A 22,186-nucleotide genomic window follows, 5' to 3' on the forward strand; every position below is an offset into this window, starting at 1 on the left:
AAGCAGGCATATTCTTTTTTATTTTTGTCTCCTCTATTCCTTGAGTCTGTCGCCTTACAGCTACTTTGTGTCACTCACAGGTGATGGAAAAGAACTGTGAGAGGCCACCTTACTTACACTTACTTGTTTGTGGAAAGTACTCCCAGAAGGCAAACAACTTTTCACTCTCACTTCCTCCACTCTCTGGATTAATTTCTCTTTTTCCAAGTGTGCTGGTTTAGAATGATAACAACATACAACATATTGAGGCCACCCACATTTTGAAACAAGTTTTCTTTAGTACCTTGTTAACTTTCTGGCAATGTGAAAATGAAATGTCTAAATCTTTTCAGTCCTGTTTTAATATCTCATTTAAATGCCAGAAGCCCAGGTTACTAATGAACTGTAAGAGGCAAAAATAAAAGGAGGGGGGGAGTACATCACATTAATTTCCTATGCTTCAAAGATTTTGCACTTCCTCAGAAAGGGTCAAAAAACAGTGGGTGCCTAATAAATGTTAATGGGGGTAATTAACAGCTTATCAGTTGCTCTTCAGGTACTCACATTTCTTGCCATCTGACCTGTATTACATAAGGCCAAGAAAAATCTGTAATTTATTTTACAAAAATTAATATTAGCCCAGAGGCAACATTCTATTTCTAGTAAAGATATCAGATGTAATTGGATCCTTTCTAGCACTAGTTAAATAGAGTCCAAAATCAGGACCATTTAGAACAACATGAATTTTAATAATCAGATTTTTAGGACACGCTTCTTAGTATTTACTATTGCTATTGTAATATTTACAATCAATGCTTTATTTTTTTAAATTAATTTTTATTGGAGTATAGTTGATTTACAATGTTGTGCCAGTTTCTGCTGCACAGCAAAGTGAACCAGTCACACATATACATATAAGCCACTCTTTTTTAGATTCTTTTCCCATATAGGTCACCACACAGCACTGAGTAGAGTTCCCTGTGCCACAGAGTAGGTTCCTATTAGTCATCCACCTTATATATAGTAGTGTGCATATGTCCGTCCCAATCTCCCAATTCACTCCCCCTTGCCCTTTTCCCCCCTGGCAACCATGAGTTGGCCCCCTATGTCTGTGACTCTCTCTCTTGTCCTGCAAACAAGTTCACCTGTACCATTTTCTTAGATTCCACATACAAGCAATATCATATGATATTTGTCTTTCTCTGATTTATTTCACTCAGCATGACAATCTCCAACAACAAATGCTTTAAAACAAAATGTACACGCCCTACTTTTTCTTCAAAAGTTTATACATATTAAAAAAGAATATATTTTTGGCTTTTCCATATACAACCAATAAATGAATGATTACCCATTAAGATCTGGTTCATATGAGGAAATTCCCTGGCGGTCCAGTGGTTAGGGCTCCTAGCTTCCACTGCAGGGGGCCTGGGTTCGATCCCTGGTCAGGGAATTAAGATACCGCAAGCCGTGCAGCGCGGCCAAAAAAAAAAAAAGATCTGCTTCATATGAGAGAGGGGACCAAGATGGCAACATAGAAGGGTCCTGAACTCCCTCATCCCTCATTTGGATACACCAAATGTACAGCTACACACAGAGCAATCCCCTCTGAGAGAAATCCAGAAACTAGCTGAGTGATTCCTACACATCAGACAGATGAGAAAAGCCACATCAAATCCAGTAAGAGAGGCTGAGACACTCTCCACTTCATCCTTGGCACGGCACTGTACAGTTGAGAGGGAAATGCCAACCCCAACTCCCAGCCTCTCCCTGAGGAGCACAGGGTTTGGACCACAACATAGCACCCCAACATTTAAGAGTCCCACTCAAGGAACGAACGGGCCTCCTAAAGACCTAGCTCTGAAAGCCAAGGCGGTTTAGGTCCGTGAGACCCACAGGACTGTAGCAAACAAAGTAGCAGTTCTTAATGGCAACCAAACACTTGCTGCTGTGGCCACCCCCCGGGGCTCAGTGCAGAAGTAGCAGAGAACAACACCCATCTCCCAGCCTTTCCCTGAGGGTGTGACTACACACTTTACAAGGTGCTGCTTGAGCGCTAGGCTTCTAATTTAGCACACATTTAGGGACTGGCTGTGATCCAGGGCCACGGGAGTCTATGAGCACTTTCCCTACTTTCCACCTCTGGTTTGCCCCAACATTATCCGATTGCCAACCTCTCCGGAAGGAGCTTGTACACATGTCTGGCACCCCAGCTGCCACCCAAGGAATAGAACCCCAAATCTAATAGCCAATGAGAACTGCATTCACGAGTCCCACAGGACTTTAGCAAAGAAGTTTTTATATGGGTGCAGGAGCACCCCCTGAAGCTATACATCTGGGTTCAGTGTAGAGGGAGCAGGCAAAATTGCTCACCTCCCAGTTTCTCCCTGGAAAGGGCATAACTACATACTTTCCCAGCTGCTGCCTGAGGATCCACTTCTAATCAGCCTGCATCTAGGTGTGACAGCAATCCTCCCCTTTGGGATATTGATGGGTCTTGGCACACCCTCAATTACTGGGAGCCACTAAGAACAAAGTCAGGGGTAATTAAGAGCTTATCAGTTGCTCTTCAAGCAGCTTGGAGATCAGAAAGTCTTGAGAGACAACCAAGAGCTCAGACTGGGCTAATCGATGAGGTTTATCTCCTATATGAGACCATTCTGTCAAGACTGTGAGAGGTGGCTATTGTACCTAATGTGCAGGCACCAAGACTGAGAGTGAAGGAAAATAAACAGAGGAATATGTTCTAAACAAAAGAACAAGCAAAATCTCCAGAAACAGATCTTAATGAAAGAGATAAGTGATTTACCTGATAGAGTTCAAAATAATGGTCATAAAGATGCCCACCAAGGTCAGGAGAGCAATTCATAAATAAAGTGAGAACTTCAAAACAGATAGAAAATAAAAGTACCAAACAGAATAATTGAATAATGAATAATACAATAACTAAACTGAAAAATTCGACAGAGGAGTTCATAGCAGGCTCGATCAAACAGAAGAAAGGAGCAATGAACTCAAAGACAGGCCAGTGGATTTCATCCAGTCAGAGCAACAACAAGAAAAAAAGAATGAAAAAGAGTGAACATAGCTCAGGAGACCTGAGACACCATCAAGTGGACCAATATACACATTATAGAGGTCCCAGGAGAAGAGAGAGAGAAAGGAGCAGAAAGCTTATTCAAATAAATAATGGCTGAAAAGTTCCCTAACTTGGAGAAAAAAAAAAACAGACATCCAGATAAAGGAAACTCAAAGAGTACCAAATAAGATGAACCTATACTGACACACATTATGATTAAATTGTCAAAAGTTAAAGGCAAGGAGAGAGACTTAAAATCAACAAGAGAAAAGCAACTTGTTACCTACAAGAGAACCCCCATAAGACTACAAGTAGATTTTTCAGCAGAAACTTTACAGGCCAGAAACAAGTGGGATGATATATTCAAAGTGCTGAAAGAAAAAACTGCCAACCAAGAATACTATATGCAGCAAAGTTGTCCTTCAGAATTGAAGGACAGAATTTTCCAGACAAACAAAAGCTGAAGTTTATCACCACTAGATCAGCCTTACAAGAAATGCTAAAGGGAGTTTTTCAAGCTGAAATGAAAGCTACTAATAAGCTATTTAGTAACATGAGAACATATGAAAGTATAAAATTCACTGACAAAGGTAAAATATATAGTTAAATTCAGAATACGCTAATATTGTAATAGTGGTGGGTAAGTCACTCATAAAGACAAAAGTATTAAAAATAAGTATAACTACAATAATTTATTAATGGACACACACCATGAAAAAGACAAAACATCAAAAATACAAAATGTAGGGGGAGTGTAAAAACGTAGACTTTTTGTATGTGAATATATATCCAAAGAAAATGAAATCAGTATCTTGAAGAGATATTTGCACTCCCGTGTTCATTGCAGCATTATTCACAATAGACAAGATATGGAAACAACCTAAGTGTCCACCAACAGATGAATGGATAAAGATGTGGCATATATATACATTGGAATATTATTCAGCCATAAGAAAGAGGGAAATCCTGCCACTTGTGACAACATGGATAGACTTTGAGGGCATTATGCTAAGTGAAATAAGCCAAAGACAAATACTGTATGATGTCACTTACATGTGGAATCTGAAAAAATCAAACTCATAGAAACAAAGTAAAATGGTGATTGCCAGGGGCTGGGGGGTGGGGGAAATGGGGAGATACTGGTCACAAGGCACAAACTTTCAGTTATAAGATGAATACGTTCCAGCAATTTAATGTAGAGCATAGTGATTATAATTAACCACAATTATATACTTGAAAGTTGCTAAGAGAGTACATTTTTAATGTTCTCGCCCCCAACCCAAATGGTATGTCACAGGTGGAGGTGTTAGCTAATGCTATGGTGGTAAAAATTCTGCAATATATAACTGCATCAAATCAACACACTGAACACCTTAAATTCACACAATGTTATATGTCAATTACAACTCAATAAAACTTCATACAATTTTAATGTACCTCTATGCTAAAAAATCTTCTAACTGGCACCACCGTATATTTCCAAGTACCCTAATCCAATGGAGAAGTAAGATGGACATTACATAATGATTTTGTCTTTACTTTTTGATGGCCACTCATTAAAGTCCTATTTCACATAGCTCTCCTGGTGACTGGATGTCTAGTAGTCACAGAATTACCCACTCATCTGCTCCAAAGGTGGATATCCAGTTTATAAACAAGACACTCTTGATGTGTGTGTATACACAGAAGTGTTTCTCAAGGAGTGGGTCCCGGTCCAACAGCACTAGTGTCACCTGGAAACTTAGAAATACAAATTTCCTGCCCCATCGCAGACTTAATACTTAGAAACTCAGTGGAGCCCAGCAATCTGTGTTTTAATAAGCCCCCCAGGGGATTCTGGTGCACACTAAATTTTCAAACCACTGAATTAAATCATCAGTACTCAAAGATGAAGTAAATTACATGAATGAGAAAACATAACAAGTAAAGGTTAACTCTGAGTTAACCTGGTGCAAAAGTCCACAAGTCAATTCCAGGGGCAGCTATATGGGTGCACAGGGCCTTGGCAGTGCAGACCCCCACACTGAATGGAATGAGATGGGACTTGAAAACTGGTTGAGTTTCAAGTAGGAGATGGTTCTAACAACAGTGACCAGTGGAGACCAGCCACTACTGAATCTAGTCTGTGCATATATTGTGTTCTCTTTGACCAAACTTGACTGGTTGCATGTTGAGTGACAACTGTTTGCAAGGACACGTTCAGTGACGTGCCAATCCAGGCATGTTTTCTTACAAAGACCATGTGTCACAATCAGCTGAAAGCCAATGAATGCGGCATCACTGAGAGCATCATTCATGTAAGTCAGACGGATCATAGTAGGAAATGCTTTTATTCTTTAAAAGCAATTGTTTTAAGAAAAAGGAATCAGAACTGTAGTTGTTGGTAATCACACTGGCCATTTTTAGAATAGTACATGCTATTAGGAAAAAGCAATTTCTTTTTTTTCTTCTGAGATGCTCCTTGCTGGATGATCTGCATCTATTCTATAACAACATGAACAATACACACGATGAGCATGTTTAGTGAACAAGACTCAGACTCTCAATGGGCAAGAGCCGTGGCTTCCTCTAAACACTTTTCTTGGCTGCAGATAACCAAATAATTTAATTACACTGTTTCAGAGCTTAGAAAGGCTAACCACCTAGTCATGCCAGAGCTCAACAAACCAGCATTAATAATCACCAAAAAAAGGCACTTTAAAATACATTTGACAAGGAGTGACACTAATGCTATGAGGACTGGTCTAAGCCCTGCACTAAACTTTGTTACAGTTCATATGGACAGTGTGTTCTGTCTGTCTCCATGTGGATGTGTGTGCACATATAAATATATGTATGTATACGCATATACCAACATCCATATACATGTATCTATCTATCTCCATAAGTCTCTGGGGAGGGAAAAAAACATTTGTTTCCTTTAATGGTACACAAAAATTCTAGTCACTTTATTTGGAACAAAGAATGAGAGTACTGGCAAATTAATTCAAAAAAGTACCCTACAACACCTTTCTACTGACAAAAACAGCAGTAAAATAAATACTCAGAGCTTTTCTACGTCATCAACTATTAAAATAATAGAATATAAAATTTTTAAAAGTTTATTCCACTGGAGGGAAAAGGGTGGACATTTTTGGTACTGTAAGTCTCACACACATTCATATTGCTTAGGTTGAAGAGAACATAATGAACAGAGGAAATTTCTTCCACAAATTCCTTCGTTTCAGTACTCAAGTTTCACTGATGGTGTGTTATTCCACTTGGCTTAACATATAAACAAAGTTTTGTATAAATATATTTCTTTGATCTCTAAATTCTCAAGATATTTGCGCAGAGCACTAAAAGTACTTAAGAAGATTTTTGTGAAATAAACACAATTGGCTATATACCAGTCTACTGCTTACCCCAGGCTTGGGTATTCTGGCTCGAGGTTTTGACAGACGGAACCAATCTGTGTCAGAGGTGGACAAAAGGCTTACTTGTCCTTCCCACGAACAGGGGTATAGACATGTTCTCATTCTTAGGATATGAAAACACAATTAGTAATGGCATTTAAAGTTTACTTACTAACTGCATAATGTCTGAGAACAAAAATCAGAGCAATTTTTGAAAGGTTGAGTCAGACTCTGGGCACTTCCGTTTTTTAGCGGCTGGCTCTTCAGTCTTGTGTGATTCTAAAGTGCTGGTGCTGGATTTGAGACTGGGGTCTGCTTTAAGGTTGTCCATGGCAACAGTGAAGCCTGAGAGAAGGTACCCCCCACCTCCACTCATCAGTAGTTTGGGATGACTTCGATCTGGCAAAACCTAATCAAGACAGAAAGACAGACATTCATGTTTTCCTAAGCAGATAAAGCCATGTTAACAATACACATGCCAGAAATGAGAATTTAAACGACACAGATTCGCCTGAAGAGCGACCAATTTAATCAGACCAATTCCTAAGGAGGTCCATCTTTCACATGACAGTGCAGATAAAAGCGCAGAAATTCATTTAAGTGATTTTCTTTTGAAATATAAAACTGAAACCATTTCTCTTAAACCTGAAGCAAGTTTCTGGTGGTGAAAGGGCAACTGGTTTGTGTAGTGCTCTGGGTCTGGTTTTCTCCCTCTTTCTTCATGGTCAACAGTGGAGCTGGGTCCATGGAGAAGTAGCTACTGGACATATACCCAGAGCCTTCCTTCTCCAACACTCTATTAATTCTGTCAAAAATTCTTCTCTCCTGTTCCCAGAGCTAAATAAGATGACTACCATGAAGCACAGGGTTTCCCAGGTCTGCAGAGTGTCCTGGATTAAGTAAGATGTCCAGGAAGCAGGGCAGGGCCTGTGACAGCCATGGAGGTGCACCCCCAGATCTCTAAGAGGGAACTGGCTGTGAGCTGAAGCAACAGAAAGCCTCTAGCTGCTGCTTCTTTGAGATTCACACCCAGGAAGGCTATTCCAAGTTGATAACTGAGCATGGGTACCACAACTGGACCATTTCTGTCCAACACAGAACTCCTTTAATGGGCAATTTTTGCTCTGGGGTTCCTCGTCATCCTGGCTGAGACTTTCTCAGAGCAGCACTGCATGCCCTTCCTCCCCTCCCATCCTTCCTCCCACTTGTCACAGCCATCAGACCTGTATCACGGTCTGACAGCTCTCCCTGCCTAATCCCGCTCCCTCTTATCTTTCACAGGCATTTCTCTTACACTTTTAATTCTGTCTTCGCATATACATTACAGAGGACCTGAACTGACACGGAGCCCACCAGGAACTCTCAAACACTTGCTGCAAAGACATCCCAGCAGAAAGGAAAGGGTCACTTTCTTGTCAGCCTAGGGATTTTGCTATTATCAATTATTCCCTCTACAGTGATCTCAAACCACAGTCGTTTGCATTTTAAATGTCTCTGGACTCAGGTATCTGAGTAATAGACCATGACGTGAAAAAAGAAAAAAGGGTCAGGAAAGGTCAGGGCACTTTCTCTGAGTTACAGACGTGAGACTCTTTCATCTCTATAGATAGAAACAGGGAGATCCCTATTTAACAGCTTCTGGCACTACTGTGCAGAGCCAGCGACCCAGGAGAGCAGCTCCCAGGGACTGGCTGTGAGAACACATACCTGGTAATTTCTGAGCCAGGTTTCAGACAGCCTGAGATTGATGACCCCTCCTCTTTCCCGCAGTTTTGTGTAGCATTCCAACAGAGGCTAAAGGCATAAACAGAGTTTTGTTAATAATTATTTTGAGGGTGCAATTTGAGAAACAACATTCAGATGCAAGAATTCCTGTCCACTCTGTTTCAGTATTACCTCTTTATATTGACAGTAGACCACGAATGGCCTTGAAGGAGCCACAAAGTCCAGCAAAGACAGCAGCAGTGGAGTGGGATGGAAACGACTAGCTACAATTAAACTGCAAGGAAAATGTTAGACAAATTATTTCTCTATGTCCCCAAAGCAGAGCATAGGTTTTAAAATGCATTTAAAATATCACGTATTTATTTGCATGACTCACACAAGGAAGCACTTTAAATACAACATTCTAGAGATTCCAACAATAAAATCATGAGCTATTACTTTCTAGGAAACACAAACTGGATTATAAACTCTCGTGGTGCTTGGCAACTCTAAGTGGCCAACTTAGAGTTGGCAACTCTAATAACAGTCTTGATTTAAAAAAAAATCTGGAAGCAAATCCAACATTGTAATACTGGCTTTGCAGATACCTGAATCTGCCTTTCCTGTCAGGTTTTCCTTAGCCCATGCCCTTAGGCAGTATCACATCAACTGGAATGCCCCCCAACCTGCACCTAGCAGGACTACACAGCCCAATCTGATGTGCCATCATTGGAGAAATTTCAATTTCTTCTAAAACTCTGAAATCAGCATAATCAATTTCCCATCTCTGCCAGATGCAGCCTCCTTTCTTTAAAAACCCAAGACAGAATCATCATGTTTGCCCTCACTACAACCAAAATAGACAAGCAGACAGAGAACACTAATCTGCTTGAGGCAGAGCCCACGAGCACCAAGATGTCGCCTGTGTTCTTTCATCAACACACCCGTCTGCGTTTCTTTCACTCAGCAGAGCAGCAGCTTCTAAATGTCTTTTCTTCTGCTCTTCTTGTCTCCTCTGCTTTTCCTGAATCTTCAAGAAGAAAAATAAGATACCAACATACTGAGGTCATTCAGTCGGGTTTATGGAAACACTGGTCTGTCAAAACATTTTAACAATATTTATCAACTTGGACTAAGGCAACAGAAGGAGATCATTTATAAGGAAGCTGAAAACACATAAGAGAGCCCTTTGGTTATAAAACCACCATGCAGCCACCTATACAATGCTTCTGTATCCTAAAGCTCCATCCCAAAGATTAAATCACACGTGTGTACACTCAACACACACTTTTTCTCTGTCTGTTTTGATATCTGTTATCTTGGGAGCTGATGCTCCAAAGCCAAATCAAATCTCAGGGCTTACATGAAGTTAAATGAAGCCCTGAGGAAGATATTGAGGGTAGTGGGAACTCTTAACATTCTTACATAATCCTTTTTGTTTCCTCTCTCTTTAGGCTCTTTAGAGTCTGGATCTTGAGATACAATTTCCATTGTTTCTTGTTCTTCTGGGTGATTGCTCTCTGGGGCCTCTGGCATGCTGTCTTCGTTCTCTTGCTCTGAAGTCTGTTTTTCCTCCAGTGTACCATTACTTTCTTCAACCGAAGCACTGTCTTTTGGCTCTGAAGATAACATCTCAGCAGAAAATGTTCCATTTAAGAGACTGTCCACTTGGTTGAGGGGGAATTCATAAAGACCACTGAGGAAAGATTTTGGAAATCCAAAACATGCTGTTGCTGCCCGAACAGGTCCACCTCCAGGGTACAGCTGAATAATGGAGCCAAAACCTGAACAGACAAAAGAAACAAATATCTGCTCAATGGAGGCGGCTCTAGACTATGCAACCCTCGGGGTACTCCACAGTAAGGAGACTGAAGGTCTCTCTGCTTTACGCTGTTCAGAGGTTGAAGGTGATGCACCTCCTCTGGGGGTCCATCTGGAGTCCATGCATATTCCCAATGGGGGTAACATAATTCTAAACAGGTACACAGGAAGTCTTAAAGAAGTGTACCCCCCTTGACACTACAGTAAAACCCTGTGATCATACAAATTTTGTATGTCACATGATTGGTGATTGGTTCTCAGCATCCCCCAAGTCCAATCTTTTAACAGGGCAGTTAAAAGTTCTTATCTTCAATGGGGTCATAAAAAGGGCAGTTAAATCAGGCTGTGTTGTACTCTTCTAGTACAGAATACATCCCTAGTATTCTTCCCACCCTATACTCTCAATTCAGGCCAATAAAATGAGCACCAGCTATCCAAGAGTTTAACTGAAATCACGGTCCTGGAGGTCCTAGCCAGTCACAGGCTTCAGAACCATCTCCACTGACACAGAAGCTGGAAAGGACACTGCGTCGGGAGTGCCAGCACAGCTCAGGCTGGGAGATGTGGGCTACGGAGGAAGGTCCCAGAGACTGGAGCTGTGCAGGCACACCCAAGTCATTTCATTCGCTTCCAGTAACTCAACCTCACTTTCCATGAGTTTGAATATTTTAGACCCCTCGACTCAAATTATGGTAGGGTTTTAATGAACTTGAAAACCTTAAATCTTACCTCCCATTCGTTCCATCATTGCACCCAGCACCAAGCCTGCACATGTTTCCATCACAATCATTTTATTGCCAGCACGGATATTTCCCAATGTCAGCATCTGAGCTAGTGTATCGTATCTCATGTGGCTAAGGAAAAAAAATGATTCATTCATTTATAGCTAAGCAAAGTCTGCTATTTTAATCATAATTTTTCAAGTTTTGTTTGTTTCATAAAAATGATGTTGATAAGATTATTGATTGCTTTGGAGGCAATAGTAAAAAAGGACTTACAATTTATGAAGTAGGAGGACACTTTATGCAGATCAGCAAGATTTTCATTTTACTTAAAATCATGACTTTCTTAAAGATATACTTTCCCCCAATTATACTTTTGAAAGGAAACAAAGCGTACTTAATTTTTCCAGGTTCTCTTGCATAATACATAACTGAAAGAATGCGGGTGGATGGCTTCACAACAGTAATCATGGCTTCATATCTGGGGGAAGGAAAAACAGAACATCAGTTTTAAAAAGCTAGTTTAAAAATATTTTATTTTTAATAATATATTTCATAAATCTATAAAAAGATTTTATATTTTCATTTTTTTAAAAACAAAAATTACTTACTTCTTTTTCTTCTTTTTTATATATTTATCTTGAGCAAATTCTGTCTTGTCTCGGAATGTTGTACTATTTTCAATTAATTGCTGAACTATTTCCTATAAGAAAAGGAGCAAGCAGATTTCCTGAAACTTTATTTTCACAGCACAGATAACTTCAAAGGTTTCTTACCCCAGAATGTATCCAAAGGTCTGATTCTCCAGGCCCTTTTCCACAGAAGTCCAAATGGGTGAACTTTGTATTTTTATACTCTATCTAGAATTTGTATTAAAATGTAAGTACTTTAAACTCCATTTAAATCAAAGTAAAAGAACAGACATATACAATAAAGGGAGAAAAGAGGTAAAGAAAACTGTCAGGCCTGAAGACACTGGCTGAAAACATTAATGAAAATGAACAAAGTTAAGCTCTGAGATGCACTAAATTATCAAATTCCCTTTTGCTAACACTATTAGTAATGTCATTCACTTACATTCCTGCCTGTAAGAAACAAAATCTTTGATATACTGAATTGCAATATACACTTCAAGCTATTTTTAACAGAAGTGTACAGTATTTTTACATTTTACCTTAGAAGTCTGCTTTAAAATGCAAGCAATTTCCTAAAGACCAAATGAAAACAAAACAAAAAATCCTTTGAATTTTACCTCGCCTTTAATGCCTTTGTCCTTTAAAGCTTTTATGTCATCTTGAGTAAGTTTCTGAGATTTCCCATCATCAATTATATTTCGATTATCAGTGCCCGCTTCTTTGGTCTCTAAGGAAGAAAATTGCTCTATGACACGTATGATCTGAAATTATTTAAAAATCTTTCCTATTCTAAGTTCGTATCCACATCCAGCCCATCAGCCACTTAAATCTGGCCTTCCAGTTCCACTGCCCCCACCCCAATCCACTATCCTTTCTTGTCACGACTACTCCAAGCCACTCACTCATATTCTTGTTCCCGCTCTTGTCCCCTTACAATCTACCTGACACCAAAGTTCTCTTTTTAAAATGCAAATTGGCTCATCTATTCCAACGCACAAAACCACAGTGGTTTCCAGTAGCAATTCAAAGATGATCCGCAAGGTTGTATATGACCTGGCCTCTGGCTACCTTTCCAGGGCTCATTTCTCAACCCCTGTACTCAGCCACATTGCCCTTCTTTCTGTTCCTTAGACACAGCAGCATGGTCTCAATGCGGGGCTTTGGCACTTGCTGCTCCCTCTGTCTGGAACGCTCTTGTGACATCTCCAAGTGGGTGGATCCTTTCCATCACTCAGGGCTGAGCTCACCATCTCAGCCAAGTTTCACATCTTTCAATCAGCTTTCAGTACACCTCCCTGCTTTATCATCTGCACAGCACACATCACCACCTGAAATTATGCTGTTTGCTTATTTTTGGTGTCCCCCACTGCTAAATAAATTTTATGGGATAGTCTATCTAAGGAACTGCTGAAATTGCACTGCTTAATCATGTCTGGAACATATCTGGTGCTTAATAAAAACACGAATGTTGATTTAAAAGTATTTAATAAACTGGTTTGAACCAGAACTTCAATAGTGTTTTAATTATTTAATTTTAATAATTAAGTATTTTAATTTTATTAATAAAATATTTAAGCACATTTATTTTGATAAAAATTTAAGTATTTAATTTTAATTAGCAATAATACTAAAATTATGGGGTCGTTACTCTAACAGGCAAGGCACTGTTAAGAACTTCCTATGTGTCATATGATTGAACACTCACTACAGCTTGGGCATTAAACATGTTTATGGCCCTATTTTACCGATGAGAATATAAAACTTAGAGAAACTAAATAACTAGGTCAAGGTTACAACGTAAGTGATGAAGCTGGAACTTAAACCTAGTCAGTTGAATTCAAAGCCAGATCTCTTATCCTTACCCTATATGCTAACTACCTCAAGAGCTGGTAACTTCTAGACACCAACAGGGCTCCACACCCACTCTTACAATGAAGCTGCAAGGATTCATGGCATCAAATACCTGGCCCAAGGTCGAAGAGCTGGTTAATGACGGGCAGGAGTCAGAACCCAGGTATCTCAAAGCCAAAGGCAGACCCTAATTCATTCCACCAAGCTACAGTTCTTAGATTATGAGTTTAGATTTCTCTGGGGACAGCCTGGGCCAGCATTCTAGAATTAATTCGAGTTGACAGGTTTCTGAGTAGCCAGCTCAAGAGCATCTATTTCATACATCCTAAGTAGTACAGTGCACCTGAAGTAGGCTCTTCCTTCTTCTTCTTAGGCTGAAGACTTCCTCCACTGGTAACTTCAAATGTGGTTCCATAACTATGGCCAATGACGTTATCCAGATAGAACCACTGTTTTTCAAAAGTTACTTTTCTGGGGAAGAAATGCAATCAATTAGCTGAATCTCATTTGTATTCAGTACAGGAACGATTCGTTCAACCTAGGTTATTTCATAATCAGTCTCTCTAAAGGATGATCAGCAGCATTATCTCTGACCATGAACCGACAAATGAACTAGAGAGGATTGGGTTGGGGCCAGAAACACAAAACACTGCACAAAATTAATAAAGAAGCCACAAAAACACTGAATTTGGAATGAGAAACAAAGACAGAAGACATTCCTCTTCTGAGGCATTGGTCTGGCTCCAATTTGCACTGTTTGACAGGATGTCCAAACTCACAGACTTTGGATTTCCTGAGTAGCAAGATTGCCATGCCACTGAGACACACACTGTGACGCCTCTTGTAACTTACACAAGAAAATCTCAAAACTGAACAATCATTGGGATGACAGGGATTTAACAAATTCCCTGGCCTAACTGGCCATTTTCTTTGAAAATCATCCAGGAAAAGCAAATGATATATACATATGAACATTATTGACAATCTACACATTTGTAAACAGTGCCTAACACTGATGAGGCTCTACTGAGGCCCAGGCAATCTTAGCTTTTCCCATTACCCAGATTTTTGTCTTCTTACAATTTAAAAGGGAAATCCCACAAAAACAAAAAACTTTCCTTTCAAAAGACAAAAACTAACACCCACTGAGTGTCAATCAGGGGTTAGGTAGTATGTGCCAGGTGTTTCATACTTTTTGATTTAATTCTCAATTATGTAATCCTGGGACACAGCTCTTTCCAGATGAGCAAACTTGAAACTGAGGGAAAAGTGTCTTGCCCAAGATTCAGTTACACAGTAGGAGCTGGGATTCAAATCCAAGTCTGCCTGACCTAAAAGACTGGTTCTTTCCACTGCACCACACGGTCTATCCAGCAAAGAACAAATGGATCTCGGGAAGCCCTGCTTAGCTTCAGGACATGGCCCATATCAACAGAACTCTGAATTCTGAAAGATGTACACTGGTTAACTTTCTTTATGCCCCATCCTACACCTTCTCTTTCTTTCTCTGTGCCCCAAGAGGCCGACCATGACAGAATGCACAGACCACATCACACAGGCTCCCTTGCTGAAGGCTTCCCACAATTCTAGACCCTTGGATGCATCACCAGTCTCTACTGGTTCTCTAAACCTTGTCACATCTCTGTATGTGTATGTGTCACATCTTCATTAAGTCTCCTTAATTGAACCACCTGAGTGAATTTCTCCAAGGTCCTAAGTATCCAGGCAGGGCCAATTCTTGCTCTTTGCTGGGCCCTCAGTGATTAACACATAACAGACACTCTAAATATTTGCTGACATGAATCCCCTCAGAGAAGCTGAAACTCAGCTCAGCCCAGATGTGTACCCTCCCCTGCCTCATCCTTTGAGTAGCCCAGTGCTAGCAAAACACTGTGTCTGAGCTGGGTTGGGTTTACCCTCTGGCAGCTGGTCTGATATGCAAAGAAGGGTATGTCACTCAAACTGATTGGCCTGACAGGAGGTCACTGCCCTAGTCAGGAAAGTGGGACCCAGTCAGAAGGACATGGAGCCACACCTTCCTTGGAGAAGAGGGGGATGTGCAGAGTCTGCTCACAGAGGCAGGATTGCTTCTGCTCAACCAGATGAGTGCAGCCCCGAGGAAAGAGTGAAGGGAGAGTCTGGCCTGGGATGTAGTTGAGCTCAAAGAGTCATTTTCTAAACAAAATGGAAACTAATGCTATGGCTTCTGCCAAGAAAACTGTTGAAAAGTGTTTCAAAATAAATGTCTAAAGAATACTTTTTAGAAATAAAGATGTTACTGTCTGTCTCCTTGGGAACGAAAAGCTCTTATCTAAAAGAGCACATTTGTAAGAAGCACACTCAAACAACCACATTTCACGATAAAGCAACTTAAAAGGACAATACGAGAAGGAAAAACCAAAGGTTCACCTGCACATGGAATCGTTCATCGAACATATAACCTAAGGACTTTGCTGCACTGCTATACGTCAATTAAAAAGCTTAAATAATTAGTATTAGCACTTTACACATTTCTAATCAGAAATTCTGAAAAGAAAAAAGCACTCGTTTCAAGAATACAAAATAAAGTTGTGATGAGGGGGGCTCTGGGAGGCAAGAATGAGACTAGAGGGTGAAGGGTGGGTTCTGTGAGAAGACAGGAGAGACGAACTCAAAACCTGGGGAAAGAACCCCAGGACAGGGGGTGGGGTGGGGGCCTGGAGAGAGGGGCGGAGCACCTGTGGGCCAAGAATGGGAAAAGGACCGTGGAAAGAGTAAGTGAGATGCTTAAGATAGAGGGCCAGTATGAGATCACGGAGGGGGGTTCTGTAGGAAGACAGAGGAGTGAGGGAGATCTCGAGGGCCAAGGATGGGATTCTGGGGGCAAAGGCCTCTGTGGGAAGATCCGAGAGGAGATGACGAGAGAGGACTGGGAATCCAGAATGGATTGGGAATCCAAGAATGGAACCCTGGAGGGAGAGGGTGTCCAGAAGATGGGGGCGGAGAACCCCTAAGGCCAGCGACCTAACTTACTTTCTCCGCTGGACTTGCACTGCTTTAAACACATCTTCCCGTTTCAGCACCACGAAGTCGCCGTCGCGGATGCGGTGGTCCCCGGGATGCGGTGGCCGTGGGCCCGGTTGCTCCTCAGAGCCCTCCATGACGCTCAGCCGGTCTCCAAGCTCCGCAGCGTCTCTCCAGTTCCCCGCGCTCTGCCCCTGGCCCTGGGCTGTAGCCGCTAGCAGCCTCACCTCCCACAAACCAAGAAGACTCAAAGCCCTCCGACCGGCACCGCCCCCACGTGCTGCGCGCCGCTTCCGCTTTCTGGTAAGAACCTCAGGACAGCTTCCGGGAGCCTCAAGGCTTCCGTCAGGCCAATCTTCTTGATTGGCTGCCCTCCGTCACGCCCCTCCGGTCTCGCCGCAGCTTCGGGCGGAAGTTGCGTCACAGAAGCGCCAAAAAAGAACTTGGAAAACTGGGCTTTGGTTAGCCGTGCTGTTGTGGCGCCCTGCTCTAGACGTTTTCCGGCTCCCCTGTGCGGCCTCGGTGGAGAAGCTGAGGTCCCCAAGCCGCTCCTACAGACGAGCTTCGATCCCGCGCGGGGACGTCAGGAGAGCTGAGGGTGAAGAGTCTGCGGGGCTTGGGCAGGGTCACCTGAGGAGCTCGGACCGCGGAGTCTCCTCTCTGCCCCGTCGTGCTTCCCCCCATGAACTAAGAGAGTTTTGGGACCTCCATCTTTTGCAAGTAAGAACTTAGTCTTGAGGAGACGTAAATGAAGTGGGGTATTAAACCAAGCATAGAAGCCCGACGGGTGGCTTTTACCCATTCTCCAGTCCTACCTCTTGCATTTATGTTGGAATTTTTACTACTTGTTCTCACCATATTACCTCGTTTGAAAAAGATACGGCACGTAGCATTGTCGAAGGAGCACTTCATCTTGGGAATGTGGAGACGAAGTTTGAGCTCAGTACTGTCAACAGACAACTTTTATCTTGATCAGTTCGCTTAATTTCTCTGGTCTTCAGTTTCTTAACGTATGGTGTGGTCTAGATGATTATCAAAGCCCTGTTAGTGCCCATAACATGAACTTGTTATTAACTTATTTACGAATTTAAATCGCTTTAAATAAAGATGCGGATACTCTGTCTTGTAATGAATTGCACTACAGTCTATGGATATATTCTTATTTATTTTTATCCTTAGGATATGAACTATTTTCTTTTATTGAGGTATAGTTGATTTATAATGTTATGTTAGTTTCAGGTGTACAACATAGTGATTCAATTTTTATAGATTATACTTCATTTAAATTTTTTTGGGGGGGCTGTGTCGGGTCTTAGTTGCGGTGCGAGGGCTCTTCGTTGTGGTGCGCAGGCTTCTCTCTAGTTGTGGCGTGCGTGTTTTCTCTTCTTTTCAGTTGTGGCGCGCGGGTTCCAGAGCGTGTGGGCTGTGTAGTTTGCGGCATGCAGGCTCTCTAGTTGAGGTGCGCGAACTCAGTAGTTGTGGCGTGGGGGCTTAGTTGCCCCGCGCCATGTGGAATCTTTGTTCCCTGACCAGGGATCGAACCCGCGTCCCCTGCCTTGGAAGGCAGATTCTTTACCCTGGGCCACCAGGGAAGTCCCTATTTTTAATTTCTTGAGGAAGCTCCACACTGTTTTCCATACTGGCTGCACCAATTTACATTCCCACCAACAGTGTACTAGGGTTCCCTTTTCTCCACATCCTCCCCTACATTTGTTATTTGTTGTGTTTTTGACGATAGCCATTATGACAGGTGTGAGGTGATATCTCATTGTGGTTTTGATTTGCATTTCTCTGATGCTTAACGATGTTGAGCATCTTTTCATGTGCCTCTTGGCCATCTCTAAGTCTTCTTTGGAAAAATGTCTGTTCAAGTCCTCTGTTCATTTTTTGGATATTGAGTTGTATTAGTAAACTATTTTCTTCAGCAGACTTTATTTTTTAGAGTAGTTGTAGGTTTACAACTATTGTTGTAAAAATTGTACAGAAAGTACAGAGTTCCCATATAGGTCCTCTTCCCTTCCCCCACCCCCAGTTCCCCCATTATTAGCATCTTGCATTAGTGTGATACATTTGTTGCAATTGATGGACCAAAATTGATACATTGTTATTAAAATCCATAGTTACATTAGGATTCACTCTTTTTGTTGTATAGTTTCGTGGGATTTGACAAATGCATGATTTCATGTCCACCCTTACAGTATCATACAGTATGGTTTCACTGCCCTGTGCTCTACTTATATGAATTATTTTAAAACCCATTTAAAAAAATTTTTTTTTGGCTGCGTTGGGTCTTCATTGCTGTGCGCAGGCTTTCTCTAGTTGCAGCGACCGTTGCATTGCGCAGGCTTCTCATTGCGGTGGCTTCTCTTGTAGAGCACAGGCTCTAGGCGCACAGGCTTCAGTACTTGTGGTGCATGGGCTCAGTAGTTGTGGCTTGCGGGCTCCAGAGCGCAGGCTCAGTAGTTGTGGCACACAGGCTTAGTTGCTCCGCAGCAGGTGGGATCTTCCTGAACCAGGGCTTGAACTCGTGTCCCCTGCATCGGCAGGCGGACTCTCAACCACTGCGCCACCGGGGAAGCCCCTTAAAACCCATTTTTAAAGATCACATATTTTGATTTATTGCTTCTCAACCAGGAACTATCTTTATGGGTTTGAGTTTAATAAAAATGAGTATCTTGGGAATTCCCTGGTGGTCCAGTGGTTAGGACTCAGCGTTTTCACTGCTGTGGGCCCGGGTTCGATTCTTGGTCAGGGAACTAAGATCCTGCAAGCCACATGGCAAGGCAAAAAATAAAAAAATATTTTTAAAAATGAGTATCTCACCATGTACAAAGTAGAAAAAAGCAGGAAGGGATAAATAGCCCCCAAAATGATATTAGCAAATATGGATATGCTTTCAGAAAAACTTTATTGCATTTCAACAAATTTATCTAAAAATTGCAAATAACCCATCTATCAGTATTGGTCTAGAAATGATCTTGCTTTCATTGTCGTTTTAGCACAGTCGTTCTAAATCTGGAAAATTAACTTTTTTTCCATTTTGGCCCCTACAGGAAAAGAAGGGTTGAAACATGTATGTACCCGTCCCACTTCTGTGCTTCCCCAGAAAGATCTGTCTTAGATGCCTGTGTAAGAATATCCAGGGAGTTCCCTGGTGGTCTAGTGGTTAGGATTTGGTGCTTTCACTGCCGTGTCCTGGGTCGGGAAACTGAAATCCCACAAGCCACGCAGTGTGGCCAAAATAAAATAAATAAATAAATTTTTAAAAAAAGGATATCCATGTATCTCTGATAAAAGTGGATATGGCACAGCTGGATTGTCTATATATAAGGAGCTATGATGATATATTCCTAATGTCACAGGTCAGGATAATGTGCAGCCAGTGCTGCCCTGTAATAAGTCTCACCACACTACAGAGGTATCTTAGAGTTAATTATCTGTCTTATTTTCATTTCTATTGTGGGAGTTCCATGAAAACAGGTATGGTACCTTTCCTTATACCTTTTCTTATTTTTATCCCATGATAAATCCCATGACAAAAATAAGAAAAGGCATAAGCATTCAGTATACTTGGTTAAACATCTGTGGTATGCCTTAAAAAGAGATGAGGATTAGAAGAATTACTGCAGAGTGTTTGGGGTTTGTACCATGCTGTGCAACATTGCTGGTCTCAAACTAGAATATATATTAATTTTTCTTAGTAATATGTTAATACATTTTTAGGAGCACTATTTCTCCTATAGTTGTGATGAGGACTTTCCTAATCTCTATCTTTTAAAAGACATGAATGGAGAGTACAGAGGCAGAGGATTTGGACGAGGAAGATTTCAAAGCTGGAAAAGAAGAAGAGGTGGTGGGAGCTTCTCAGGAAAATGGAGAGAACTAGAGCACAGACCTGACGTGAATAAAGCCACAGGAAAACATCCTGGTAGGGGAGGCCAACAGTAGTGCAATTTTTTTTTCCTTCGTGAAGGAATCTGTTCATGCCTGTCATGAAAAGCAGTTTAACTCAAATTTGTCTGTCTTTTATTTGACATTACCCTTAAGGTAATATTTGGATGTTAATATCCAAAATTCTTACTGAAATCTGTAACTTAGATATTCTATTAATAACATGTCAGGGTCTCATTGTTATAAGGAGAAGCAAATAGGAAAAAAAAATGTTCTGTTTCTATTAACCTAGTATTCTGTTTTTGTGGTTTTGTTTGTTTGTTTTTTTCAGAACAAACCCCACAGTCTTTGCTACTACAATCAACGTTGGATCAATTCACACCATATAAAGGCTGGAAGCTTTATTTGTCAGAAGGTAGAGTTAAAAGTGCAAAAAGTACCATAAGTCTTATTTTCCTTAACTTTTTTTGGATGCTACATCTCATATTACTGTTCATTTGGCTTACATATATATATATCTACCCTCTTCTTTAATCTTAGTTCACCCAAACAATTGAATTATGTTTATGTTTCAAGAGCATAATTTTTCATTTTCTATTGGTCAGAAAAACAAACCACACTAGGTATTTCTGAAAGAGGATTTAATACAGGGAATTGGGTATACAGATAGAAGACTGAAAGACCAAAAAGGGAACACTGAGATAAACTCCCAGATAGTGTTAACTTTGGAAAGCAACAACCACCCTTATGCCTGAGGGAACAAAAGATAAGTAGTGCTGAGGTTATCAGAACCTAAGAATTCAAAGGAGGAGCCACAGCATAGCTGTGGCTTTGACCTTTGAGGGGCACCCCACAAAGCTGTGCTTGGACCTCTGAAGGATATCTTTCAGAGCTGTGCTCAGACCACCAAGGCGAATTAAGCAGGTTGCTGCTGGTAGTTCTGGCAGGAGAGTGGCATGGTTGGTGCTTAGTGCTGGAGGCTAGAACTGTAGCTATCCTCTGTAGCTGGAGAGATGCTGAAAAGAATTGGAAACAAGAATAAATTCCTTCCTGCCTGCCGCCTGCCAGTCTCTAAAGTTGCCTCTAATTGGCAGAATCTTACAGGAGTCTGGGAAATGCCTTGTGCAGATCTTGATCAAAGAATCACAAAGCTGAAAATAGAAGAGTAGGCTTGGAACCAAGAGACAATGACCAACACAGTTTGTGTAGAAACATAGTTAAGGAATCTCCTTTTTGTAATCCAGAACATCAGTTAACATCATACATCTGTCTGTATGGGTTTGGAGAATCATCTTTCCTGTGCTCTGATAGTATCATATGCTTGTTATGAGATATGGGTTTTGTGTTTATGTATATCTGTGTTTTTTTTTACCCACTGGACTGTACTGCTTAAGGGCAAGGATCTTGCCCCATACCGGGCAGTCAGTATTCATTTTGTGAATGAATGAAGTGCTTTACAAATGTTTTCTATATTGAGAGTCTGTTTTTCTCTGGTATATAGAAATGTTATGTTTCATAGTTGATGTGTCTTTTGTTGCTTTAGGATGCATTAGCCACCAACACCCACAATACTTCCCTAGCAGTTAGCTCAGAATACTAGAAGTGATCTTTGGACTGGTCCTAAAAATGGAGTTCACAAGTTGCCTTTGGCCAGTTGTACTTCCGAACTGCTTCATTGTACTGTTTCTCTGTGGGAGACCAATTCAAAAATGTTATAGAACTTCACAATGTGGAAGATAACTTTATAGTTTTGGGACCAGAGTCGAGTGGTAGTCTGCCTCTCCTGATCTCAGGAAAGGATTTGACAAATGGCTATTTGGACTAGTAGGATTTTCTTTGCAAAGAATTAAGAGTTTAGTTAGTGTGCTAAGATTTGGCTTTAAAAAATTTTTTTTAAACCTCAACATATTTTATTTATTTATTTTTTAACATCTTTATTGGAGTATAATTGCTTTACAACGTTGTGTTAGTTTCTGCTGTATAACAAACTGAATCAGCTATACGTATACATATATCCCCATATCCCCTCCCTCTTGCATCTCCTTCCCACCCTCCCTATCCCACCCCTCTAGGTGGTCACAGAGCATGGAGCTGATCTCCCTGTGC

At 41.1% G+C, this 22,186-nt stretch overlaps 2 protein-coding genes across 3 annotated transcripts in view; one reads left to right on the forward strand and one right to left on the reverse strand.

Annotated features, from left to right (window-relative positions):
- Positions 1 to 3,810: 3,810 nt before the first annotated feature.
- TRMT6 (tRNA methyltransferase 6 non-catalytic subunit) lies at positions 3,811 to 16,485 on the reverse strand. Its single transcript, XM_059896134.1, has 11 exons — positions 16,199 to 16,485; positions 13,530 to 13,657; positions 11,953 to 12,062; positions 11,312 to 11,403; positions 11,098 to 11,181; positions 10,708 to 10,832; positions 9,583 to 9,941; positions 9,102 to 9,187; positions 8,350 to 8,452; positions 8,161 to 8,247; positions 3,811 to 6,862 (listed from the first exon to the last, which is right to left on the reverse strand). The coding sequence occupies exons 1-11, from the start codon at positions 16,324 to 16,326 to the stop codon at positions 6,653 to 6,655; spliced, it is 1,512 nt and encodes a 503-aa protein (XP_059752117.1). The 5' UTR covers positions 16,327 to 16,485; the 3' UTR covers positions 3,811 to 6,652.
- Positions 16,486 to 16,640: 155 nt separating this feature from the next.
- The window catches only part of MCM8 (minichromosome maintenance 8 homologous recombination repair factor), a 42,695-nt gene continuing 37,149 nt past the window's right edge, over positions 16,641 to 22,186 (forward strand). For both annotated transcript variants that reach the window (XM_059895923.1, XM_059895924.1), the window contains exons 1-3: positions 16,641 to 16,909; positions 19,971 to 20,117; positions 20,412 to 20,495. In XM_059895923.1, the coding sequence (XP_059751906.1) occupies positions 19,973 to 20,117; positions 20,412 to 20,495 (229 nt within the window). In that variant the 5' untranslated portion in view covers positions 16,641 to 16,909; positions 19,971 to 19,972. The remainder of the gene's footprint in view (positions 16,910 to 19,970; positions 20,118 to 20,411; positions 20,496 to 22,186) is intronic.

Source organism: Balaenoptera ricei, chromosome 15, assembly GCF_028023285.1.
Source record: "Balaenoptera ricei isolate mBalRic1 chromosome 15, mBalRic1.hap2, whole genome shotgun sequence".
Lineage (NCBI taxonomy): Eukaryota > Metazoa > Chordata > Mammalia > Artiodactyla > Balaenopteridae > Balaenoptera > Balaenoptera ricei.